This window comes from Falco biarmicus, chromosome 2, assembly GCF_023638135.1.
Source record: "Falco biarmicus isolate bFalBia1 chromosome 2, bFalBia1.pri, whole genome shotgun sequence".
In the NCBI taxonomy this organism is placed as follows: Eukaryota; Metazoa; Chordata; class Aves; order Falconiformes; family Falconidae; genus Falco; species Falco biarmicus.
In genome coordinates, this window is record NC_079289.1 from 94,549,922 (window position 1) to 94,576,559 (window position 26,638).

The following is a 26,638-nucleotide window of genomic DNA, read 5'->3' on the forward strand; positions in this document are numbered from 1 at the left end:
CGCTAGTTCTGTTCGGTACTTACCTCACAACGGATTTGTGCCAAGCTCATGAACTGACTGAATGCATGGTGCAATGGTAAGCACTTGCTAGCTGGAGGCCACAGTTGAGATTAGGCTTCATTTTTGTCTTGTCTTTGCGGCTCACGCAGCAACAAAGTGTGGGATGGAACCTATCTCAAAGAGTCTGTAGTTTTATGAAACAAGAGATGAATAATTTGAAGCAGATGACATGACTGTCCAGAACTGGCACAATAAGATAGTAGCAGAACAGGAACGTGGTCCAAGCCTTCCAGGTCCAAAAGTGACTTATCATCCAATGGCCTATCTTACCAATTTTTTAAGCATTTTTGCAGCATATGCATGTCATAAGCTCAGCAGCAGCTACCTGTGCAATATTCAAGAGTTTGCAGTTTAATCTGAGTTTGTGGCTCTCAAGATAAGGCTCTTGAATACTAGTTTTCTTTAATCTTTATCTGTACAATTGTGAGCATGGTACATATAAGATTCCTTATATCCTCAGCTGAAAATGCCTTGCCTACTGCAAAGGCACAGAGCTTCTGTCACATGAAAAGGCACGGGGGGAGTGGGGTGGGGGGTGCAAAAGCCTGTCAACCCCAGGTGTTTGATCTGTCTATTAATGCCCCAGGAAAGCTGAGACCTTTGTGCCTGACCAGTCTGTCAGTGCCCTGTTACAAGGACCCTTCACTGAGCAGTCCCTCTGGGTCGGAGGGAGATTTGACTGCCTTGTTCAGGGAAACACGCCAACAGCATCAGGGGGATCCCTCAGTGGGTCTTTCCACTTTATTAGAATGTGTTACCCGCTGCCGGCAACTGCTAGCGCCCACAAAGGACTCACACAAACAGTTTACGGAATAACACTCTTTATTAATGTGACAAATCTCGGTTTGTGATCGCCGGTGGTAGGGACTGTCTGCAAAAACAAGATTGAAATTATATACAACCAAACTACATACAACTAAATTATAATCACTAATAACAGCTAGCATGAGTTAGTTATTTAGCATGCGTAAAACAAAGTTCTTACCAAGTAGGCATCCCTATGGGGGAGAAGACAGGTTCAGCCTATCAACTGATCCCAGAAGTTATGAGAGTCTTCCCTAACTTCTCCCCTCATCTGTCCACTTTTTATACTTCATAGTACATTCCATATTCATTCATCATACACAGGACTGGTTACAAGTTTCTTGCTTGTAATGCAAATTAGTACGCATCCTCAGACAGCACTGCTGAAGTTCTCTGCTAACTACACATGCTCCTCAGGTGGGGTTTTGCCCTCTTTCGGGGGAGGGGGTATTTGAGTTGGAGGTCATGATCTCCCAATACCACAATTATCTTCGTCTTATTTTCAACTAATTTTCTGTTGATGTCAGTGGATTGCAACACCTTATCAGCCTGTTTCCTCTCATAGCCAGAACTTTCCTCATTTGAAGGCTTCTTTCTGCGTAACTTAGATAATGGTGTTCTTTTCACTATTTGTTCTTTGTTTCTCATCCTCCCCAAGACTGACTACCGTGATTAGAAGTGCCTTCATAACAACTTTAGGGAGTGAGTCAGCTTGACCTAACTTTGTGAACACTGAATCAGAGTTGGGTGATCCGTGAGTTTAGACAACAATTCTCCTGCTTGAGATTTACTTCAGTCCAGGACTAGTCTGTTTCCATCACTTTTGGGTAGAGCTTGAGTGACTAGCCATACATATTATTGCTACTAACTGGTATCATGTGCCCAGTGAGGTGTAGTAGTACCTTGGAGGCAGGTAACTTTGGGGTGGAGGTGTGCGTTAGTATTACAATGAGATTATTTCATCTGACAAAAGTCATTTTGCCACAATGGTTGACTCGGCCACAGACATCTCATGGATTCTTCATGAGGCAGCTGCTATGCAGCTTATCAGCTGTGTGGTGCCATCGAGTTCTCATTCCTGCAGGGAGCACAACAGAGCCTTGCCAAGGTGTCTCCACTCCATTCTCTGTCACTCCTACCAGCAGGATCCTTCTGAGCTGGCAGGATATGTGGCTTAGGGAGCTGTGGTGATGTACATTCTGTGCATACCAACCATCCTGAAGGCGATAGCTGTATTTTACCCTAAAAAAGCTTTCTGTAATACTACGCTTCTGTTGGGACCCAATTTTCTCTAATCCTCCCGCCCAAGGTGATTTTCCCACAGCTCCCTTGGCAAGAAGGCACAAGAAGGGGCATGACTTCTATTTTTTAAAATATGTCATATAATAATGTCATAACAGGCTACTATTTTATCATGTAATTTACTGCTTTGTCATATAGTCCCACAGTGGTATGACACATCATTTTGGACATACTATAAAAATTTAACACTTCTAAGTTTGAATGAGCTGTAGGTTTGCATTTTCTGCATGTGATCTACATTAGCATAAGAACTCACGTGAACAGTTCTGGCTTGCCATCAAGCAGGAAACATGCTGCAAAATTTCCACAACTATAAATTTGTTTATTTATTAACTTATATCTGTGAAAGATATCACCGTCACTGAAAGCAGGACAGTGATAATGTGGTTTCTTTTAATGACATAAAAAGCTTTTTTTAATGAGTTTTGAAGATTATGTGTATCGATAATACATTAACAATGAAATACTGCAGAGATATACTCTTATGAGCAAAATATTTGTAGCGCAATTATTTGAAACAAGATACGTGTGAGTTCCCTTGAAGTCTTCTTTCTTCAGTTTTTTTCATAAAGGATATACTTCAGTCTCTGTTTTGTTGTCCATTCTCGGAGTTGTAACAACTGCCTCTTTGGAATAGCTCAGGCAAAATGGGTTGTGGTGAGAAGGACTGATGGACAGGCATTTCCTCTAAAATCCCTGGGTACAGGCACTGGAGCTGTGTTTTGTTCTGAAATCTTGTGCACAGGTAATGGCAGCAGCTGTTCCTTATGGAGTGGCATCAAGGAAATGGTATCCTCTCTGAAAAACTGAAAGGGTACTGCTAAATGGCCACTTAATAGAAATGCTCCTAGACAGGGAGGCAAAGTCAATGTCAGCTCTTCATAATACCAGCAGAAATCAAAGTGAAATTTGATGACTAAAAGGTTTAGATAAACACAGCTGAGAACAATGTGACTCTCTTTCTTCAGCAAAAAGCTTGAATGACAAAGTTGTGATAAATGATTAAAAATGTTCTTGCTTCCTAACTGATAATCAAAGAAAGGCAAAATTACAAATATATTTTTAGAAGTACCATTAATCCTACAGAAAACCATAATCTTTTTTGATTTATAACTCATACAGTCTTTTTTTATAGGTTTGAAAAGCACTGAATTGGCCGCAGGATAGTTCTATGTTGAATCTCCATGATAATAGGCCTGTAAAGACAAACTGTGGCAACAGTTCAGAAACTCTTTATTAGCATGGCTGAATAAAATGGATCTGTTCAGAATTATGGGCATTTTCTGGCACTGACTTTAAAACATCATTTTTTAAATTTCGTTTGCTGCCTAGACAAATTAGATCACATTATCCTTGAAAATCTAGAAAGCCAAGATGATTAATCACGGCACTGACCAACTAAGGACAAGGACTCCAGATGGCCTAGTGTTCGGGAAAGTATGTTCCCAGATTAGAAGAGCAGCAGCAACAAGCAGAGGCACAGGTACTGCAAATAGCAAACTGATGAAGTTGGAAGTGTAGGGGACTACTGGGAAAATACCCTGCAGTGATTTTGAAGACTTCTTTCCAACTGCTTGAATTCCTGTGGGAGCCCCGAGTGGCCTATATGTTCATGCCCCAATCTGTCACTGGCAGGGGATTTCACGTCTTTGCAATTTTACCTGTCTCCCAAATCCAACAGAGAGTATCCAGAAGAGGCATCTGTCTCCTGACAGGTGAATGTAAATCAAAAAGACGACTTTAACTTAGCATGCAATTTGAGTGGAAGTGTACAATTATATCTATTCTAGTATAAAGCCCTCAACATCATTTCCGTCTTGTGTGGGAAGGCAGGTGGAATAGCAGGAAAAACAGAAGTACACATACTTTCAAAGTAGTTTGTTCATGTAATAATAGAATTGATTGGTCAAGATACCAAACCTTGCAGTAAGAGGGAACATGAATGTGGTCAGGGAGCAGTAAGAACCCGACACAAGGAAATATCCCTCACTGTGTACCTGCATTCAAGGCTCGTTTTCATATTTCTCCTGTACTCCAGTTGTGACCCTTCTCCTTAGTTCCCTTTCCTGTTCTTGGGTTGCCTAATGTCAGCTTCCTCTAGTGTTTAGTTATGTAGTGGCCAGTTTGCTTCAGTGGCAGGATACTATAACAATATTTCTGCTCTCTTAAGAGAGGTGCTCAGATCTAGCAAATTTTGAAAGAAATAAAAAAGGGCCCACAGAAAGAGAGACCCTCCCTATGTCATTCATTTCATGGTCCAGTGCTGTAGTTCTTTCTGGAGAGCTTTTTTCATTTTAAGGTTTCTTCAGTTTGAAGGTTATCTTGTCAATAAATCTTGCATTTATATTGTTTTTAGAATTCCCAGAAAAAAACCTAAAATATGTCTATGATCTACACATAAGATTCAGCTCATGAACAGGCTCCCTACCATTCTGCTAACAAGTCAGGGAAAAAATGACATAATGCAAGCACTATTAAGCAAATCTTTATAATGAAATGAAATGGGGACCAAAGTGTTTTAAACAATCACATTTTCCTCCATCTGTAATGATATGTGGAAGAGAATCCTGCACAAATCTCATGTTCATAGACTGAAAATCCAATAATTAGGCTGTACTTCGGGACTGTGACAGATTTCATTTTGTGAGAGTACTTCCCCTCACAGCATTTGGAGCGTGTTCATTCACACATAGAAAGACTTCTTGGGTGGCTGTTCATTTCAACAGTCACTTTCATGTTTTTAGGCTCTGATCCAGTTTTGAGAGGGAGTTGGATCAGGCCTGGATTTCCTTAGGCCAGCTTTGAACTGCTGCTGCTTTTGTGTGATCAGCTAAAACCTTCAGGACCAGGTGGTGGATGAGCTTGGTTGGCAGTAATGCTGCTCACCTCTCCTGTTGTGGCTGCTCATGCTGTTTTAGTTCCATGTGCCCCGGCCACTGTACGTTAAACTCACTCCAGCTTGTTCCTGGGCACTGGGTGGGACGCAGATATGACTGTCACCCATCAGCTAGTCCATGACAGTGAGGATAATGCCTTCATATCTTTGTTCACTGCAAAGCCAAAGCTTCTGTCCTATCCTGTGGCATGGCACACTGCATGCAGGTGGCTGTTGTAGTAGTCATCTTTTCTGTGCATTTCTGCTAGTGATGAAAGTCAAGCATACCTTAGATGAGCTGCCTCCTGTTTGAGGGCCAGTTGGTAGGAAGCAGTCCTGAGATCCCTGTACATTTTCTGTAATGCTAGAAGGTACTGAGCTTAGAGAATGAGGATGATGCACATAATGTTGACTTGGAAGCATTAATGAGAGATATTTCCTATTTGTTTCCTGGCTTTTCCTCCTCGTAGTAGTACCAATACATGGTGGGAGTATCATACGACCAGGAAGACATGAAATTGAATTACCAGGAGGATCCGTGGCAAAATTCTGCTAGAGTCAGCAGAGTGTTATGAAGCCATCTAGTAACTTGCCCAGTTAAGTACTGCACAGAGTACTTAACTTGAGATAAATTGAGATAAACAGTTATCTCTGTCTCTCCTTTTCTGTTATATACATCCACAGTGAACCAGTCTGATGCTGGTTAGTCAAATACAAATTTGTTGTGTGAGCCCTGTGGTTTTTTACACACATACAGTGTTCTTGAAATAGTAACTGGTGGACAGCAATGTCAGTACAGGAAATATGGGAAAAGTATATGGGAACTATGGAACATGGGGCATTTAAATGCTTGGTGTGCTTTTTGGGGGATTTTTTTTCAGTGCAAGTGAGCATTTCAAAGGAAAATGCAGCCATTCTCAGATGATTTTGCCTTAGAGGTAGTAGCTATTTGGAGCCACTGACTATACAGATACAAAGAAGATTATTTATTCCTAGTCCATTACGTTGCAGTCACCCCCAATTAATTTGCCCATCCCATTTTCTTGCACAGTCACTCAGTATCACAAGAATGTTTGCAGACAGCTTTTAGTTTGACTTGAACCATGAAGGCAAACTTTGTCACCTTGCTATTCACACTTCCACTGAACATTTTCAATAGCACAAATAGTTGGGCCATTCTACAAGTGCCCCCTTGCCTCTAGAAGAGGTGACTATTTTAAAATTCTGGCAGTTTCAAAGAAGACAAAGAAAATTAGGACTGCCATGTGTTTACATCCCGGACAGGAAGGTCATGCTAATGAGTAATTCACTGTAAGTGAACCTGTGGCTTTCTTGAGTACAGGATCTGCTCTAGCACTTTTTAAGTCTGCTGTGAACAGTACTTAATTTAGAATAAAATTAGTGCTTGAGGGAAGAATGGGTTTTGGGGTGTTTTTGAAATATATTGTTTCTGATTACTTTATAGCATGTATTTCTCAAAGTTTTTTTATCACTGTGACTTCTGGGGGTTTTATGGTATTAAGTAGTTCTAAATTGAGCCATGTTTTCAGGTGAGAAACCTGATGCCATCGTGTATATTAAGCTATCAACCATAGCAAGAAAACTATAATACTGCAGTGAGTCAAAACACAGAGATTTAATGTTTAACTGATATCAGCCTAAAATCAAAGGCCAAAATTTGAATTGCTTGCTTTATCTGCCTAAGTCGGATTTACTGACTGCATGGCAGAGGTGTCCAGTTGAGTCAACAGATTTGGGGCATCAGAGTTAAGCACGATGTCCCCTATACAGCCAGCAGAAAGCAATGGAGCAGGGCAGTCAGCTCTGGAAGATTTAAAGTCCTGAATGAGCTGCTAACTTTGCTATTGTCTGTGTACCGAACAAACAGGAAGAATCTGAACAGGCCACCTCCTCCTCTATGCTACAAAAAATGGGGCTGCCGCATGCAGACTGCTTCCTGGGAGTGGTTCCTGGAGCACTTTGACTCCCAAGCTCTGCCTGGGAATCATTTGAGGCAATGCTTGGAACTGGGCCCTGGCAAAGCATTTCTGTGGAGTTACTCAGTGCTCCTGCACACCATCCAGCTTGCTGGAGAAGCACAATCTTTGCATGGAAGTAAAAAGAAGTATATGAAGAAAAAAGAATGAAATGCTATTTTAAAGCAAGTCTAGGGAAATGCTGTTTCCTTTAATTCAGATCTTATTTCTTTTGGCGTCAAATACATAAATTGTTTGTCATAAATTGTATTTTCCTAGATAATATTTAGCTTTGAAATACTTTAATTTTAAAATGGCTTAATAAAACACTTTAAATGTGGGATTAAAGTTAGCTTTAATCTGAGGACCTAAAAGGATCACTATTAAGATGATTTATCAAGTCTATCTAAGGAGAATATTCTTCTCAGGGGTGTATTTGAAATAGAAATTGATGTAATGCATTACAGAAATATTAAGAAATTGAGAGATTTTCAGACAGAGTATTATGCTATTTCCTTAAAAAAAAAAAGAGGGTGGTGGGGGGTGGCGGTGGAAAAACCTTCTAAAGCATTCAGTCATGCTTTCATGCTTACTGAATCAATGAAGACTGAATATTCCCCAAATAAAAACTTAAGATTATCAGTGTTCTCTCAATAGTTCTACAATGTGCACTTCCTGAAGAGCTGGGGTTTGGATTGGGAAGGGTCTGAGAGACTGAATGTCTAATGTTGTTGAAATCAAACCTTACAGTCAGGTATTTGAGAAGTTAATAGCTATTAAAATTAGAAATTCTTTTCCATCAAAAATCTTTTGCTGTGATGAGCTTTTATTTAACAGTTCACATTATGTCCAAATAAATTATTACCTGCACTTTCTTGTTATTTACCTTTTCATTAATATATTGTCATGAATTTCAATACCTCCAGTACATGCAGGTGTATGACTGTCCTAAAAAATATCAGTTATGAAGTAAATATGAGTGGCAATCAGTCATTGAAAGCATCGCTTCATTACCTTCATCTTTATGATCCTTAAAAATTGCAGTGGGGAATCCTTATATAATGTTTAAAAATAACATCTAATAACTGGAAAATGTTTTAAGTTCCTTTCAATTGCAGGTTACAAGATAATGATCTTGTGGGAACATGCCTCTGCATTTCCATGTATTCATGGCTGACAAAATTAAATGTCTCCTTTAATTCTTTTGGCAGTTGAAGAAGTGATTGAAACCTTTGTTATTCAGCCTTCAAGATTAAGTGATCACATCTGTTGAGTATTTTTTGAAGGATGTCATATAGATTTGGGTAATTAGCTAGAAGCTCATTTTTTACATTAACGTGCAGGCAGAGTACTGTCTCCAAAGTTTATTATCAGACTTAAGGGTTGCAAATTATATCAAAGTTCAAGCCACTTGATTATAGCATACTTGTGACATTTTCAAATACTACCAGTGCAGTTTCCTTGCTGTCTAAAATAATCAAGCAGATAACGATTTCACATTTCACAGTAGTGGAAAACTGTCAGGAACATTCGGAGGCATTGATGACTATGGGTATAATATGCCCTTTAACTGTTTTCATTTGATGTAGAAACATGTAGCTTTTGCTCTGAGCAGTTGCATCTTTTGAATGAATGTTGCAAACAATGCCAGTTAATTTGCTGATGCACTGATGTGGTGTATATGAATATCTATACATAACGGATTTATTTTGTTGCCTCTGCAGAAGCTATCTTTGAATTTATTCACAACAAAAAGGGTTTCAGTTTTGCTCTTCAGATCTTATGCTAGAATTATTTTTATGATCTGCTGTGATGCAAGATATCTTGTGTCTGACAATCTATTGCAAACAAAGGAGAAACAACTTCTGCATCTACTACAGAAAGCTTTATGGCAGCTACTGCAGTTTGTACTGATCTACGCAAATAATTTTCTTACTTGTTCCATGAAAAGGAAAATCTTTCCATCTTGTCTTTTGGATGGAATGCTACTACTAAAGTAACTGTCACAGTCATGATTCATGGTGGGCTGTGATTCAGCCAACAATGAATAAATATCAGTATATCTGGCTCCATATCAGACTGTTCATTGTGTTTACTCTCTATTGTTTGTGTATTGACCACAATACACAATATTAGATGTATAACCTTTAGATATTATGCCTTCCATAGGCAGTATTTATCTTTCCATGCCAAATAACTGCACATGCAAGAAATGTCTAGCTGAACTTTTTTAGACGGACTTGATTTGTTCCACATACATATTCAAATATATCATTTGCACTGTAATGCTCAAGACTGTAATGATTCTTAAGCTTTAGGGGTATTGTGCATGTGTAAATAATTGCTGTTTGACACAAAAAAATATTTCAATAAATTTGATCTTTCATTTTCTTGATCTTCAGTAAGGGTAGTTCAACTTCAGAGAGTCAGACAAGGAGGAGTGAGTCCAGAAAAATACTTGTTTCTCTTTTCTGCCTTATTGTGACCAGGTTCTTCAGGCATCCTGAGATCACAGTCAGCGTCTGATCCACTGCTGAGGGAACTTTCCTCTCATTTCAAAACTCCCAGAGTCTTTGCCCTGAGATTAAAGATAGTTTGGTTTCCTCAAGTCTTTATTCTGTAATTTCCTTAGCACCTCCAAAAACACCAGGAAACAAATCCGTATGTCAAAGCTGAAGTCCATGTACAGTTCTTGGAGCACTTGTTTTGTAACACAACTCAGTTTTAATAAAGAACAAGCATTTCTTGATTACATAGTTATTTTAAACTTTACAGGCATTTCCAATCTTGCTTACCCTTTCCTCAGCTGAGTGCAAAGTACAAAAATACTGTGTTTCAACTAGAAACATCTCAAGCATCCCTGACTTGCTTCACAGGTGCAGTTCAAATAGTTTGAATTTTTGTAGATGTTTTTTATTAAAAATTCTTCAGGTTTCTTTATAAAACTGTATTCAATTGGATGTCTCCTTCTTCATACAAGAAATAAAGTGTCATTAATAATAAACAGTGAGCAGTCAGCCTAGCAGGGGGTACATAGAGCTAACCAAGAAGAAAATGTATGCATGCAAGTTTAACTGAGCATTGCCTGAACCAGGCCTTCTCCATGGGCATCGCTGTCCTCTTGGGATTCAGACCATTAGGTACTTTTAGAAGAGATCACAAGATGCAAGAAGATGGTCTTGTCCTCCACAGCACTGTCATTCAACTTCTTTTCAGAAAAGGTGGAACCTGGATTCTAGACCCTCCTTAAACATGTCTGTGCGTGTGTACATATATGTGTGTGTGTGCATGGGCAAGTGTGGTGGGGATGGCAGCTCCTAGTTTGTGGGAGAAGGTTCTGATCACTTCCTGCTCCTGTGGATGGTGGAGTCTCCATCTCTTTTGCTGAAGTTTGAAGGGAGATGAAGGAACTTATGACAAAGATGTTTTTCCAGTTGTGTAAGAAGAAGCCTTATTGTGTGGTCACTAGGTTGTACTGTCTACTGGAAAATGAAAACCATTCTTTCACACCCCTGTGGGGTAAGGTAGGCCTGCAATCCAGCAGGAACCAATTTGTTCCTGGAAGTCACTACATAATGTGAAGCTTCTTAAGTACTAATAATGGGGCATTCTTTTTGTTCTTTTTTTCAGTGCCAGTTAATGGTGAACATTAAATGCTTATAAAGCTATAAAGGGATCATTTCTAAACAGTGATTTGTGTAACTCAAAGATACTGATGACAAACAAGGTATTTCACATACTTTATTAGTAATGAAAATATCCCTCAAACACATGACTTCACTTACAATTTGCTTAGCTTCGTCAAGAAGGAAATAAAGCTCCTCTTTCTTCTTACTTGTTGAACAGATTGAATATCTACACACTAAGTAAGAAGTTAAAATGACGTCACCAGAAGTAGTAACATTCTCTTGAATACTGCTTTATGCTCTTGTGGAGTACAAGATAGGAAATAGAAGACTTAAGAACAGCTGTGAAAATAACTTCAAGGAATAAAAGCATGTAGAAATTGTAAAAAAGCTAGACAAATAATACTTTAGAAACCCTGACCTTGAATTATAAAATACAGTAGTGCTACACTCAAAGCATGTATTAGAATTAGAATAACTCATTAAAAAGTGTACTCTGCATCTTGCATGTCAGTTTTTCTGTTTGCATTGCTGCATTAATTTCAAGGCACAGTTTTTATGGTTTTGTTCTTTTTATAAAGAAAATCATATAAAAATACACTACTAGTAAGGCAAATATTAAAACCAGGATTAAATCTAGTATACTCAAATATCCATTATCAGGTATCTTCTGGACACAGACCAGAAATTAGTATAACATTGTCCACTCCAATTTCTCCAGTTTTGCCTTTCCCACGTTCCGATTCGAAAGTGACCTGGCATAAGAAAAGAGATGTATTAACAGTGAAGATGTAGTTTATCCAACCATTTAGCAACCCTTAATTAGTTATAATGCTATATGTGAAGAATGTTTTATCACAATACAGGATTTAATGACTTAAATCCTTGTGATTTTTAGAGTTTCTGTGTATTATTTGAAATAAACTTATAATCCTCTGCACAGATTTAAAATACCAAATGGATTCCTTTAATAAGATTACTTATTTTCATTGTACAAAAAAAATGCAAATTGAGTGAAATCCTATTACAAGAATGTAGTTTCATCACAGTATGTGATGTTAGTGCACTTCTGTTCAATCTATTTGGATCCTTAGGTTTTGGGTGGATATAATATGTATCTATTTACTCTCTGTTTTATATAGTATGTATATATACAGTATAGTATGTATACTATATAGAGAGAGTAGGTTCATTTTTATGAATAGGATGCCTGGCTTTTTATAATCTGATTCTCACTTACGTAAGGGCTTTTCTACATCATTCCAGCAGTGCAAAGAACCTTGAAAAGGGCTTGCATTTCATCTATACTCAGAGCGTTCAGCAGAAGCCTTTACATAGCACTGAAAATGTTCAGTCACATAAATGTAAGTCAGAATTTCATGGGGAAACTTGATGAAGTCCTGATTGGGGCAGTTTCCAGGCATACATCAGTGTAGTGTTCCCTGTTGGCTAGTATGTCCTGCTCCTAAGGTGATTGCCCACGGTTGATTATACATGACATTTCCTTTTGCTCTCATGGTCTGGTTTAGTGTGGTTTGAGAGCATGCTCTTCTATGAAACAGAAAATTTCCATTTTTCCAGGCATGTATATATGCTTCTGTTGCATGAGATATTTATTAAGGAGAGATTTTGACTGCTTGTGTTGATTTATGATCTGATGCAGTTTTTTACATAATGACAAGATTACTGTCATCAGTGTCCTAACCAACTGGGACAACTCAGTTCTGAAATTACAGCTAGATAGTAACTTTTCTGCCTCCTAAAGTGTGTGTTCCTGTTGCCCATTTCAGATATGCCTTTCAGTTGCCAGTAAGTGATGCCTCTAAAACAGCTGGTGGAACACTTAAGGATTAGGAAATTAAGCTGTTGTGATGGTTATGGTAGTTGGCTTATAAATTGAATTATACTTACACTGTTGGTTGTTTCAGCCCCCTGAAATATCTCTATTTTTCCAGTTCTCCACCTTTCATCTTTTCCTTTGTTCTGCTCCCAGACAGGAGCATGCTTTTTGCCTGTCAGAAACACTCGGAGTTTCCCCACTCTCTCACCAGCAAGCCGATAACTGAAAATCAAGCAGTAGCTGCTCTTTGGCTTGAGGTCAGTGAGGAGAAGTTTTAGACGCCCCGTATCCTTCTTGTGCCCCACAAAAGCTGGAACTGCCATGTAGTACCCATCACCTCGTAACAAAAAAAAAGGAAAATGCATTTGTAATGGACGTGTGGTATATATTAGCAAACTGAATACATATTTGCAAAGAAAATACATGGAAGCTGTGTTACTTGAGAAATTTAAAAGACTGGAGAAAAGCAGCAGGGAGTGTACTTTGCAAGGAAAAAGCTTGTACTGTTGGAAGTCAGATCAGTTTACAGAGGACAGGAGTTCATATTTCACTAGCAATCACAGTCATTCTTCCTTGCACTGTCTTTCAAAGGCAAAACCATCTTGGTTTTTCAAATGCAACAGCCTGAAACATGCTGCTGTGCCTCTGTGATCAGACCATTTCCAGTACTTGAGCTAACTCAATACTCTCTCCAATGTCCTCTGCAGTGGTGACAAACTCATAAAGGAACTGATAGCTTATTCCCCAAATCCTGAAGAGCCAATGAAATGACATAGACAGACAAAGTGATAAAGGGATAAAACATCTGGGCCTATAAATGAAGTCATAATCAGCAGGTGTAAGTTTGGGGAGATGGGGTAAAGTCAGGGTAAGTTCTTCCTGGAAGTGACAGCACAGAGAAGGGACTTGGGGATTTGGAGCAGGAGAGGAAGGATTAGTGAAGAAAGACTGAGATGGAAAGACTGTGAGGGAAGAGGGAGAGAATGTGTGTGTAGGAATTGGTGCAAGTGGCCTGTAGGATCCGCAGGATCCACTGGTCCCTACTGCAGCAACTTCTGCAACATTTCCTGTCTCACAGGGAAGAGATACCGTGTCAAACAAGTTTCTTCAGCAACACTTTTTTATGTACACCTGCACAGAGGCTGCACATTGCAGTTGTGGAGCTCTTTCTCGTGTTTTAGGAGGCCTGCTATTGGTACCAGGTCAGGTATTGGTTGTCCTTGAATAGCCCCTGCCTTTGGCTCATTCTGAGGAATGCTGTCACTAGTTTGGTGTTGCAGAGCTTGAGATTTCTGACCAGTTATGACAGCGCTGTCTAAGCCATTTTCAGTGACTGCACTGCCACATCCATCTAAATGGCAGATGTGTGGTTAAATGCTCCAGCAGTCTTGCAGAGACACAATGTGTAACTAATAAAGCTTCCATTGCTTTGTACCTTGCAGTTCTGAACAGTTATATTCTAATAATTTTTCTCATCTTTTGATTTGTGTGTGTTGAAATACGTTCTTGATTACCAGTTGCCACTGGGTATTTCAAAGAAACAATTTCCACTCCCAGCATTCTTTACCTCCTTTTTTCTTTTATAAAGATAACCGACTAATAGGAAAGCTATCTTGATTCTGGTTTTCCCTCCATCCCTCTTTTTTTTGCAGGGGGTGAGCCATCAAATCAAAGCATAGCAGAGGACAGATATTTAAATACCTCTATCTCGATCAGCAGGATTCCAGTCAAAGTCATCATCAGTGTCTTGTTTCCAGTCGCAAACCCCTCGACTGAAGCTGCAATCAACTGGAAAAAAAAAATGGCAATGGAGACTCAGAGATAAAAGGAGCACTGTATTATAAGTACTGATAAAAATAATTTGCTCTTTATTCACCCAGTTATTAATGTATAGGCCATTCTAAAATTACCTACAATCTAAGTTCAGATAGTATTGACCTAGATTAAATTGCAAAAAACGAAAACATCAGAATTTATGTAGCAATTCTTTCTTTTAACTCACAGAAAAATCTGTTGTGTCTTTTTACTGCTAATCTCCTATCTGCACATGAGTTTATATGCTGTGACTTCTGTATAGTGAGCATGTGCTGACTGCCAGGTATAGTTGGAGGCATTAGTTTTGAACTCTACCATCATAAATCATTTGAGATCTGCCAGCTTTAGAGCTTTCCTCTCTCCATTTGTTACACTGCTGTTGTTGTAATCAGCTGAGATGCGCAAGCTCCAGCTCTATCCATCGAAACTGAGAAGATGGCCTTCCATGACAGGACTCCTTTGCATCAGTAGTTGATACTCATAATAGCCCAAACCAGTTGACATTTAGAGCACATGAAAAAGGGTGTCACCCAGAGCACACCACAGCCTTCCTGACTGTGCAGATTAAAAGCATTATGTACACAAAGAAAAAAACACTGTGCAATGCAAGCATTGCAGATCAGATTAAGAATAATACATCAGCCATCTGAATTTCCGCAGAAAGAAGCATCCTTAATATTTTCATGTATTATATCATGAGACAGAGAAGTGCAGTACATGGCATTTAGAGAGCTTTACTGTATAAATCCATTGTTTCCGAGACTACTGCTTCCTGAATTGGAAAAACTCCAGTATCTTATCCTTAACATCAGACAGCACATCTGTCTATTCTGTTTTCTTTAAGTTTTGGAAGCATTTGTGGATTGGTTTTGGGTGAAACCTACCTTGTTCTAAAAATAATCTCAGCTACAGACAATCCCAGCATTTCAGCCCTTGCCTACTTGGCTGGTAACTCCCCAGGAGGATGCTGCTGCCCTGTAAATGCATCAGCTCAGTATGATCCCTCAGTCCCCTCCTTTTGATTTCTGCTTTTTTCTGTGGTTCTCATAAGCAGGTCCTTATAGTCAGCTTCATGATTCTGCCCATCACAGGCAAACTGTTTCTCACCAGGAGAGAGGGAGTGCTCTTTGACCTGCCTTTATATTCTGCTTTGATGAGAGCCACCCTACAGCCTGTTACAGTTCCAAACAGGCAGTGAAGTTTTCTGTTTGAAAGTGTGTGAAGCAGTTTCCTAAGGCACGGCAGAAGCTTAAGTTGTGTACATAAATGGACAAGTCTTGGACCTTATACGCTCTCCTGACTGATTTTGTAACAATTCTTTAACATGAGAAAGAGCAGATTTATCTTACTCTGATATCCACAGGACTTACTGGTATGAATTGGGAACCGTAATAAATTCACAGCCAGGCTATTTAAGATTCAGGGTAAATACTTCAGTCTTGTTCAGGGGAGATTCCTATTGACTTCTGACAGAGGACCAGGAGAAAAACCAAGAGAATATCGCTGAAGGACATTGGCATATTGTTACATACTATGCAACACTCTTCTAATCATGGTTTCATTTTATAGACAACAGAAATTATTTTTTCATGACTGTGAAATAAATCAAGTGAAATTCAATTGCAAGTCAATTTTCAATGTGGTGGAACTTTCTATACATTGTTATAAACTTGTATTTAATTTTTAATTAAATTAATTAAATTTTAATTGATTTTTTTTAATGTTTTGAATGTATGTTCTGAATAGGACATAAGACTGGCTTCTTACATTGGAACTGGCAGAATGGTTTGGCCAGATACTGTCTCTAACACGCTCATCAAACCTTTGTTTTATGTTAAAGGCTTTTAAACTGGTTCTGCCTTAGCTAATATAGGTTGTCATGAAAACACATAATACACAGGAAAATGAATACTGTGGAATAAAAATAATCTACCTTCTTGCTCTGGTCTTGACACTGGAACCTTCCTCTGTGCCAAAAGAGGGCTGAAAGCAGCTGCTTCTTTCACCTTGGGAACTAGGGAAAACAACTTGTCAAGTTGCTGAGTCATCACAGGAACAGAAAATGGAACTTTATCCCTTTATACCAAGGAAGTATCATAATTTGCCATCGTTTATTTAAATAACTCAACGTATGTGTTTTCCACCCCACCACCAAATTCGCATTCCTAACCCCAGTTAGATACTAACTCTGAATTTTAAAACTTTATTTAAACTGCTGTTTTGCACAGCACTGTGCCTTCTAAGCTGTGGGCAATGGAGTTACAAGATTCACAAGGTCATAAAATGTGGAACATGATCTTTCTTTGGCGTGGTGATCTACTTTCTTGCTACAAAACTTCAACTAATGATCAAAGTACTTGAACTCTACCAGACAGTGAAGTCAACAACTCAGTGGCTTGGCAGCACTTTGCCAACAGCAGCCTCAAAAATTGGGTAATGTCAGAGACTTTGTAAATGTCATAAACATTGGGGGATCAAAGGCCTGCAGCTCTGTATTCAGGTGAGTGATACCTGGTGCTACTGTAACAGAATTCCCAGGAAATTATTTTTCTGAAGCTGTACTCTGCTGGGGTACATGCTGTCCTGCAAACCTGGTAAACTCTGATGCCTGTTGGGAAGGAAGGGCACAGTGACTGCTCTACCTCTTCCTCACCCTCCCTGCAACAGCTGGCAAGCACAGCCTGATGTTTTGATAACCAGTCCTGGTGGAAACCCCTGAATAAGTTCCTTTGTAAAAAACTGGTTGATGTGTCTTGTGCCAAACTGGAAGAGTCAGTATAGCAGTACAGTCAATGTGCATTCTCTACGATACTGACCTAAAGGAGTTACTCAAGAAGCACTATTTTTCAGCAGCAGATGCAAGAGACCAAGGCAAAACCTCCCTTGTCTGATAAGCTACGAAGATACAGAAGCTTGCAAACTCTTACTTACTCTAAAATACTCTAAGTATTTTAAAAATTCTATGACTGAGCTTCTTTTGTACTATTTTAAGTGATTAATAGAGAAGTGCACTCGATAATCTCGACTTCTTTGTGCAGAGCCTGTGTAGGTAACTAATCCCACATGAGATAAAGGGAAAGGCTGCTTTCACTGGCAGAGGATTCTATCCTTTGCAAACACATATGCAGATGATACCTATGATATATGCATACAAACCTATGAAAACAGCTTAAATGTGCCATTTTACAGGAGGAGTGAGGGAGGATCCTTTGGATTACTGCTTACAAAAGGTGTTAGTGGAAGGCCTGGCAGACTGAAGTTCACTTTTCAGCCACATCATGTGGGCAGCAGTGCTAAGGAAAGCTCAGGCTTCCTCAGCACTGCCAGATGATTGGAATAGTGCCAGCTATGGAAACAGAAATTACTTTTCCCTACTCCGCACTGTATCAACATACATGCTATCAGAAAGTCACAAATGCCAAATATTTTAAAGTCATTACTTTCACGTGCACGCACATTTATTTGTTCAGAGGGGAGTTTGCTCCCATGAGTTCCACTGAGCTAGGGCTTTCCACTGAAATGCTCCAGCATATTCGCAGTCATAAACACATACTCAATTTTAAGAATATACTTAAAACCCACTACAATCCAGAGCCTCCTAGCACTATAAAAACTATGCCATCTACTTAACCTTTCCTCTTCTTCAAAACTGTCAAAAATTGCTGTGTGTACACCAGAGAAAACATACTAATGAAGAGGCCCTGGAGGCACTTCCTGAGGTGCTGAATTAAGCTGAGAAAGGAGACTCATGCAATCTTACGAGCTTTCTGATGAATTGCCAGGAGCGTGTCCCCTCTTGTTGCCCTTGCAGCCTTCCCCTCACCCAGACCATTGCTTAGATCACCTGGATAATATTCTTACTTAAGGCAAGGACTGATGTATCTTTCTCCAAATTAATATATGTCTACATACACACATTTAGGAACAGGCACATAGAGATTAGGTGTTAAGTTTACTGTCATGCCATAAACTTGGCCTCACGCTTAGTGAAAGAGGCTGAGGCTGTGAAAACTCTTGCCAAAACGAAGAGAGCTATTAAAATATGATCAGTTCTGGAAAGAGTGGAGTGATTTAACAGAACACAGCAGCTGCCAGAATGATTTATTTATTGAGTTATTGAATTACACTTGAATTCTTTTGAGGGATATACATGCAGGTGTAGCTGAGTGCTGCAGATGCTTCAAGTGAAGAACTGTCATGCACATAAAAAGAGCCAAATTTTGTATCCAAATCTATTTTTGTTTTCAGTGTTAGGCATTACACTCAGGTTCTCCACTTACTGGAAGATACCAGCTGTGTATTATAAGAAACCGTAAGCTACAGCTTACAGAAAGGTTTCCAAGAAACCTTACTTCTTGGAATGTGCCTGCCTTTTACATCAGACCATCACTGGACATAGCCAGGATCCAGAGTCTACCCCCTCCTAAGTACTAGGCAGGAGGCAGGATTTCTCTTTTCAGCTCTTCTGCTGTCAAGTGGTACTTGCAGAAAGGCAGGCCTTGTCTTACATTCCCTAAGAACATACTCGAAGAAAAACAAAAGCTCACATAACATCCTACTTTAGGCACAGCTGAGTCTATCCTTCCTCCTGGACTGCTGGTGCCCACCCATGTACTTATCTGCAGCACTATCTACTATATAATCTCTGCATATAAAACTCTTCATATCATGGTGCCATACATTTTTAACTGTTGATGTCACCATGATACTCTTATATGGTAAGATGGGTTGATATTAAGAGCAGGAATTAGTGGCAGAGAGAACTAATGCCCTGGTCTTCAGAGTTACCTTCAGAGGTAACTAACTACCACCGATTTCCATACGAGTTGTGTCTATGAATGTCTGCGATGAGCTGGCCATAAATAAATTGGTGATGTTCTGGTCCTGAGAACAGCCACCTTACTGCTGACACAGGTTCTTACATCTGCAAGAAATTCAGTGTTGCTACCTGCAACATGTATCTAAGTATTTCCCCTGTTCTGAGGAGTAAGAACCTCTGAGACATGTTAGATGTGGTTTGTCAGTTGTATTATATTATCAAGAACTGCCGCAAGGAAAGAGACCTTCTGCAAAACAGAACAGCCCCAGCCAGCTCTATCTGGCTGGAAGTACTTCCCTAAAAAATAACAGGACTCATAAAGCAACTCTGAAACTACTGGGGATGTATGCAATCGTGGAAATGCTTCTTAACAATAACCTCAGAAAATGAGAAAGTAGTGCTGAAAAGAAGCATTGAGACACTGTTCTAGTATAAATGTGCCTAAATAAAGTGCCACGAAGGGGATCTAGAAACAAATTTATACATGAAACTAGAATTCCACTTTAAAAACACCAGGCTTACAAGGAGTGCTGCGCATAATGACATAGATGAGATTTGAGAGCCCCTTGTCTGGGGACCTTTAGATAGCGAAGTAAAGGAGGATAGTGGACTGCTACTACAAGATATAGCAAAACAGTTAGTTAGGTTCAAGCATATCCTTTCATACAGTGCACAGCAGTGTCCTCCTAGAAATGCAGGCAGACACCAGTTCACTCTGCCTGCCAAACAGGTTTGTTAGCACTGGTCTGCCAGTTGCACCAACTCTTGACTATGTAACTTCTTGTTTGGAGCTGGCTTGCACCTGGCTTGCTTGGAGCACAACTGGAGCAAGCTTAGGTCCGCCTGAAAAGTACCAGGCAGACAGACCCTCAACTTGGTCTGTAAGTCAAAATAAGGGCCAATGAGCTCGTGAAAGCAATAGGAAGCTTCAGGAGCACATCTGGAAAAGTGCTGTTTGGACTAAACTGCAACATTAAAAGGTTCAAAGTAAAAAAAGCAAAAAAACCCAGCTAAACCCCCAAACCTAACAAGCAGAAGCTCAGTAGAATAGGTCTGTGGAACACTGTTTTATGGGCACCCTTCAGAAAGAGTACAAAAGCACTGGTAAGCAACTGCTAAGTGGCTGTGGTGCTAATGGAGCTTACTGAAACACTGATAAATTCTCCTTTATATGCACTTGGTTTCACCTCTCTGCTTTCCCAACAGCTGTATATAAAATTATTTATACTGCATTTGGAAATGACATTTTTGTCTGAAAAACATGGCTTGGTTTATAGCTTGGAAGTAACCTTCTATTTATCTGCAGTAATGCATGTGCTATCCTTAAAGCTTTAATTCCTTTTTTTTCCCTGTTAGTGGGACTGTGTTTCTAATAAATCATCTATGGCATCACATTGAGCTCTTGCTGAGGCAGCTATATTGGAGGAACAGTTATATAGCAGAATACAAGCACGTATGTATTTAAGTGTGTTAGTTGTGGGCAACAGAATTTCTGAAGTGCCTGAAACTGCAGCATGTGGGGACTCTCACAAAAATGGTACTCACTGTCTTTCTAACACTGCTCTCTGATGTTCAAAGCCCATAAAAAAACCCCAGAAAACCAGAGTGGGCACTGTAAAAAAATCAAGCAGAATATAAGAGGTAGTAAAATGAAGACTAGCTTCTCATATATGCAGTATATCACTATGTCAGACTCAAAGGAATATGCCACATCTGTGCTACCACATCCTCCTCTGAAAGAATTACATTTGCCAGATGTCTGACATCTTTTGAGACTTTTATCTATAGCTGTGGACTGAGCTGTCTGAACATTATTTACTCACACAGTGGTCTAATTATCAGAAAAGAATAAGATTAAGAGCAAATATCCTCATTATCTGAGAGAGTGCTCTTGTTCAGAATTAAGAGCCTAGAACCTGTAAGGGAAACAGTCCACTTTTACTACTGCCAAATAATAATCCAAAACCTTTTTCTCATTCTTGGTGCTATCAAAGGAAGAGGCTCTGTAATGAACACAGCTGGCTACATGATACTATAGGAGTGTTTTAAGCACGATATGAGTTTCATAAACTGATAAGAGTACAGAATATGGAATTTAGTTCCAGTTAGCAATACCATTCTGGATTACAAATGGTACATGAAAAGCACTGAAATGTTAGAAAATGACAGGGTTCACCTCTAGCTTGAGTCTGGAGACATCTGTACAGTCACTGCCTATATAACCAAGCACTTTGTTCCACCTCTCTGTGTCTCCTTCCCTGTATAGAAAGGACATTTCTCACACAGTAAGCAGCTTTCCAATACTTTGGTTTACTCTTATTTTCTATACATCTGCAATTTTTGCCATCAATAGGACACAGAGTCCTACTTTTTAAACTGCACCTTTCACAGCAGGACAGGTCCTTCCTTCACACTGAACAAGGTAGGGATCCCATGGAAAACAGTCATTTAAAGTCATTACAGGCAGTATCATAAGGTATAACAATATAAGAAGAAAAATATGTTTTCACAGATTAATTTTTGACATTTCTTAAATGCTGGGGGCTTCACTGTCTTTAATATTCTGTTTTTAAAAAACCCTGTGAGTAATAGTTTTCACAAAGGTCCTTTATTTTGATAGTTGGTCTATTTTAATAAATTCCCTTTCCATATAATAATTCCCTTTTTCTCTACAGTATTTTTCTGTGGCTCCTTATGTATTTATTATGTAGTAAAACTACTATGATAAAATAATACATGAATTTAAAAATACTAATTAACATCTCTAAAAAGTGTGATCTACCCATTTTCCTAATTAAGTACTCTCCCTGGAAGAAAAACAATATCAATATTAATAACAAAACACAGATACTATGTGAACTGAGAGGATTATATGGAGGAACTTAATGGGTTAGTAACGGAATCACTGCTGAATAGACGTCAGCAGAGGGGGCAAAAAGCCAATGTGTAAATTTACAAGCTGTACGTCTGAGTTAAAGATGTACTCCAAAAGATCACTCAGTATCATTAAAAATTAAAGTGTTTTTAAAGCCAAATGTTCAAGCAATTAAGTGCCTCAATCGTGACTGAATTTTTATAATAACAAGGATCAAGTATAGCATATGAAAATTTTAAAGGAAAGGAAACACAATTAATATATGCAACCTATCCTGAAAGAAAAATGTGAATGACACAATGCCTTAAGTCCTCTACATAGTTGGTATCAAACAAGAACGCCATAAATAATACAGAATTCACATACTTAATGAAAGTACATCTGGGGCATACTGGTATCCCTGTATCACGAAGCACACCAACCTTCTGCCAGTATCCCCTGGCAAAATAAAATCTCTCTAGCATGTTCATCATATAAATCCCTTATACCAATAATGGAAAATTCAGACAAATGTGACTGGAACAATGACAGTGCAGGCAAAAATATAGATAAAACACAGTGCTTTAGTATTTTCAAGCAATAATATTAATTGTCACTGCTGTCAGTTGCAGTGGAAATTTTGTAAAGACAAGAATAGAAATGTGTGTGAAACAGAATTCTCTAATCGTTAAAGTATGAGCCTGGCCATCAGAAGACCTGGATTTTATTGCTTCTTGTGAGAGAACTGTGGCAAGTCACTTAATGCTTTGGTCTGAGACTCTCAAATGCATTTGGCAGTACCAGCATGGTAATGCTGAACTGCAAGGGTAGCTTGCCATCCAGTGAAAACTTCAACCCTAATTTGGCTTCAGCTTTTGCACCTGCTACTTCTTTTAGGTAAGAGATATATGAAAGGATCCTTAGAAGATGGCAGGAAGTGTCATAAGCTTGTCAGGAGTGAAAGGCTGAGTAAAGAGATAGGCTGAGGTAATGAATTCAGTGTGGCTGGCCAGAGGGAGAGTAGCATCCTGAGCACAGGATCCTCAACTTTGGAGGCATGGCACCGTTAGCCAGAAACTTTTCACCACTTGGTCCAGTTAAAAGCTGACCTGCAGAAGTATATTTTTGCATGTGGCTAGGTGGCAGCTGTTTTGACATTTTGGAAATGTCACCGATTCCTGAATTGTGAGCTTACATGCTTATGGTACCAAAGAGGCATCTAAGTGTCTTCCAGGATGCAGGTCTACACACACTGGATACCACCACTTTCTAAACTGCTTTGAAATGCTCAGCTGAAATTGTAGAATGAATCACAGAATCATGTGGGTTGGAAGGGACATCTGTAGGTCATTAGTATGATCAAGAGGTTGCTCAAAGCCCAGCTCAGTCATATTATGAATATCTCCAAAGATGGATATTTCACAACCTCTCCGCATACCTGTACAAATTTTTGTCCACTTTCATGTTAAAATATTATTTTCACAATATCTAATCAGAATTTTTTTGGTTCCAACTTATATTCATTACTTCTTGTCCTATTACTGTATATTTTCAAGAAGAATCTGTGTCTCCCTATAACCTTCCATTAGATAGCTGAAGACAGCTATAAAATCTCCCCTTAGCTTCTCTTAAGGCTAAATAAAAGTTTTACTCTCAGCCTCTCCTCATACACTGTGTTCTCCAGGCCCCTGACCTTGGTAGAGCACTGCTAGACTCATGCCAGTATGTCCTCATCTGTCTTGTAATGGAGAGCCCCAAAATGGACACGGCACCTCAGATGTGGTCTCACAAGTGCCAAATGGAGGGGAAGGATCACTTCCCTTTTTCCACAAAGCTTCTTCCTAAGCAGTCATCCCATGTCTGTAATGTTGCACAAGGCTTTTCTCTCCCTTTGCATTTGGTTTTGTTGAACTGGATAACGTTCCTGTCAGCTCGTTTCCACAGCCTGGCCAGGTCCCTCCTAATAGCAGCGCTGCCCTTCAGCCTATGGGTCGCTCTCCCTAGTTTGGTATTGTCAGCAAACTCGAAGTATGCCATAAGCACTCACTGTTAATATTTGCAGGGAAAGAGGAGGCTGGTGAACAAAGACCTGACTTCACTCTGTTTATCAGCTTGCTAGCATAATTTGGGGAAGCAATGTTAATATACATCCTTAGCCTGAACTGAAACAGGCCAATTACCACTGAAAACTGAAAAAAAAAATACTTTTAGGATAAGCATACCTTTGGCAAAGAAGCTTGTATTCTCAAATGTATTTAGGTGAATAATCACATTTTTTCTTGGCTTTCTTACAGTAGTAATATTACAGATAATTTTTTCCAGATGACTTTAAAACTATCTTTCCTTTTAAAAAATTATGTGTCTTCAAATCAAATAGAAACGATTTGAATTCTAACTTATTTTGTGTTCATTTTTATCATTATGAAATATGGTGCAGAATTGCAGTTACTGTTTTCATTATTTTTCTATACATTGGAAAAGAGAAAGTATAATGAATGAGTATAATAAATCAGGGTGTATTTTTCATATTACGTGGTTTTGCCTCTACCTTGAAGAGGGTTTGAACCAGATGTACTAAAAACCAATTAAAGTGCATCTGAAAACTTTAAAAAGCACAGCAAGGAATTGCATGGCATACAAGATAATAGTTGGAAGGAAACACCTGAAAGCAGACTATGTCATTCTTCCTGATAAACGACTAATGTCAGATATTAAGCAAGACTCCAGCTCAAATACCATCAAATACTTTAAATTTGAGTGTGTCCATTCAGATAAACTCTCACATTTAAAAAAACCCAAACACTCTGTGATTCATGTAGTTATTTTTCTGTTGGGAACGACATGAACAAAATATGGTTGATATGATTTGAAACACAAGGACACCACAGTCTATGTTTTTCCTCTGAACCATGCACACTACTTACGATGACCAGTATCCCTGCCACAAGTCAAAGCTAATTATTCTTACTTGTAATGAAGCAGCACAGTATCCTGTTTTGCTAGGGCTTCTGTGAAGAAAATGGGGATAAACTATGTGCTATGCCTAAGCTGCTCTGAAAGCACAGCCTGCAGAGCGCCCGTCAGGATGATGCACTCCCTCTCTGCTCATATTGACAACAGACAGATTCCCCTAACAGGGACATTCCGTGCCTTTAGTCTCACCAGTCAGTATGTTAGGTTAATCTTCTGTAAATAAATAAATAAATAATGTAAATCAATTCTGATTAAAATGGCTATAATGTTTTGTGATTATTTTGTTAGTGTTTATATATATTTTTATATATACGCTTATATATTTTACATTGAATCCAGATTTTTTAAAAATTAAGAAACTTACAAAAGACATCTCCTCTAAGGCTTTGCTCATGGTCAATTTGATTCTCAAAATCTTCCTTCTCTTCTTCATCTGACTCTTCTGCCTCCTCTTCTGCAGTAGCTTCACCTTCTTTCTCTTCCTCCCTGTAGCTCTTACCAAGATCAATACCACCTTCATAGTCCAGTAACTGCAAGTGGGTCTTAGAAGATGGTGTCACAGCTGCTTCTGGGATCGCATTCTTAATTGTTTCATGCTTTTTCACGCTGTTTTTATGTGTGAGAAGTTTCTTAATTGTGTCCTTAGTTGTCCCAGGGATTCTTGCAATTTCCTTCACTGACTTTTCAGGGATAACTAGAACCAAGAAGAAAGTATTAAATATTCATCTAAGGAATCATTCAGCAATGACATTTATAAATGGGAGCCAAATGCTCTACCGTAAGTTCAGTCCGCACAGAACCGAATACGCATGCACATGTTTAGCTCTGTTGTATAGCCACCCCCCTGTTTGAGTTACAGTGAAAAGACCAAAGCGACCCTCCGTCAATAACCTCATTTGGATTCCTGTGTAACTTCTCTGGTCTAACTTTCCTTGCATGACAGGCTGAAAGCCACTGAAATGGAGTGTATTTTGAGAGAAGATACATCAAGCTGCTCCGTCATATTTCATTTAGCTCTAAGGGATATTCAATTCTAAGGTGTAAACCGCACAAATTCAGAGGCATCCGAGAATGCCAAATGATTAGATTTTTACTATTTTATTACTCCTCTTGGATACAAAATACTAAAAAGATAACCAGTTTTGTAGGATCTTGCAACTTTGGATTCTGCTCAGAAACACAAAGGCTGCCAGAAGATAAAAACTTAATAGTGGGGTAAAAATCAATTGAGATTGTTCAAATCTGTAAAACAAAAGAAAAAAACTCTAAATTTGGGGGTTTCCCTTCTATGAGGTATAATGAAGTCAAATACCCTCTACAGCCAGGCAAAAACTTCAAAACGTTCATTGGTAAGAGGACATTTTTACATTTACATATCAACCTGGATTTTCAAGTCATGTTTTCCTTGTCAGTGTATTAAGTTCCAAGACACAAGCTTTTTATTTCTTTTAAAACTCAGTTTTTCTCTCTCTACAATCATCAGATTGTGTTTGGATGCTTGAACGAGGGACATTTGTCACAGGAAACCATTTGAAGATGCATTTCTAGGGATGTGGGGAGGCAGGATTGGTTGTCCACCAGTGGCGGGACCCAGTAGCAGCACAAAGTGCTCCTTTGAGACAGTATGTTGGCCAGGTGTTCTCCATGTTCTCTTAAGATGGGAAAATTATCAGTTTACATGAAATGAGGAGAGA

General features: G+C 39.0%; 1 protein-coding gene across 1 annotated transcript in view; it reads right to left on the minus strand.

Annotated features, from left to right (window-relative positions):
• Window positions 1-10,725: 10,725 nt before the first annotated feature.
• EGFL6 (EGF like domain multiple 6) overlaps window positions 10,726-26,638 on the minus strand; it is a 44,157-nt gene continuing 28,244 nt past the window's right edge. The window contains exons 8-12 of the mRNA XM_056330001.1: window positions 25,309-25,638; window positions 16,232-16,312; window positions 14,185-14,271; window positions 12,555-12,820; window positions 10,726-11,398 (exon numbers count right to left, since the gene is read on the minus strand). Of these exons, the coding sequence (XP_056185976.1) occupies window positions 11,303-11,398; window positions 12,555-12,820; window positions 14,185-14,271; window positions 16,232-16,312; window positions 25,309-25,638 (860 nt within the window). The 3' untranslated portion in view covers window positions 10,726-11,302. The remainder of the gene's footprint in view (window positions 11,399-12,554; window positions 12,821-14,184; window positions 14,272-16,231; window positions 16,313-25,308; window positions 25,639-26,638) is intronic.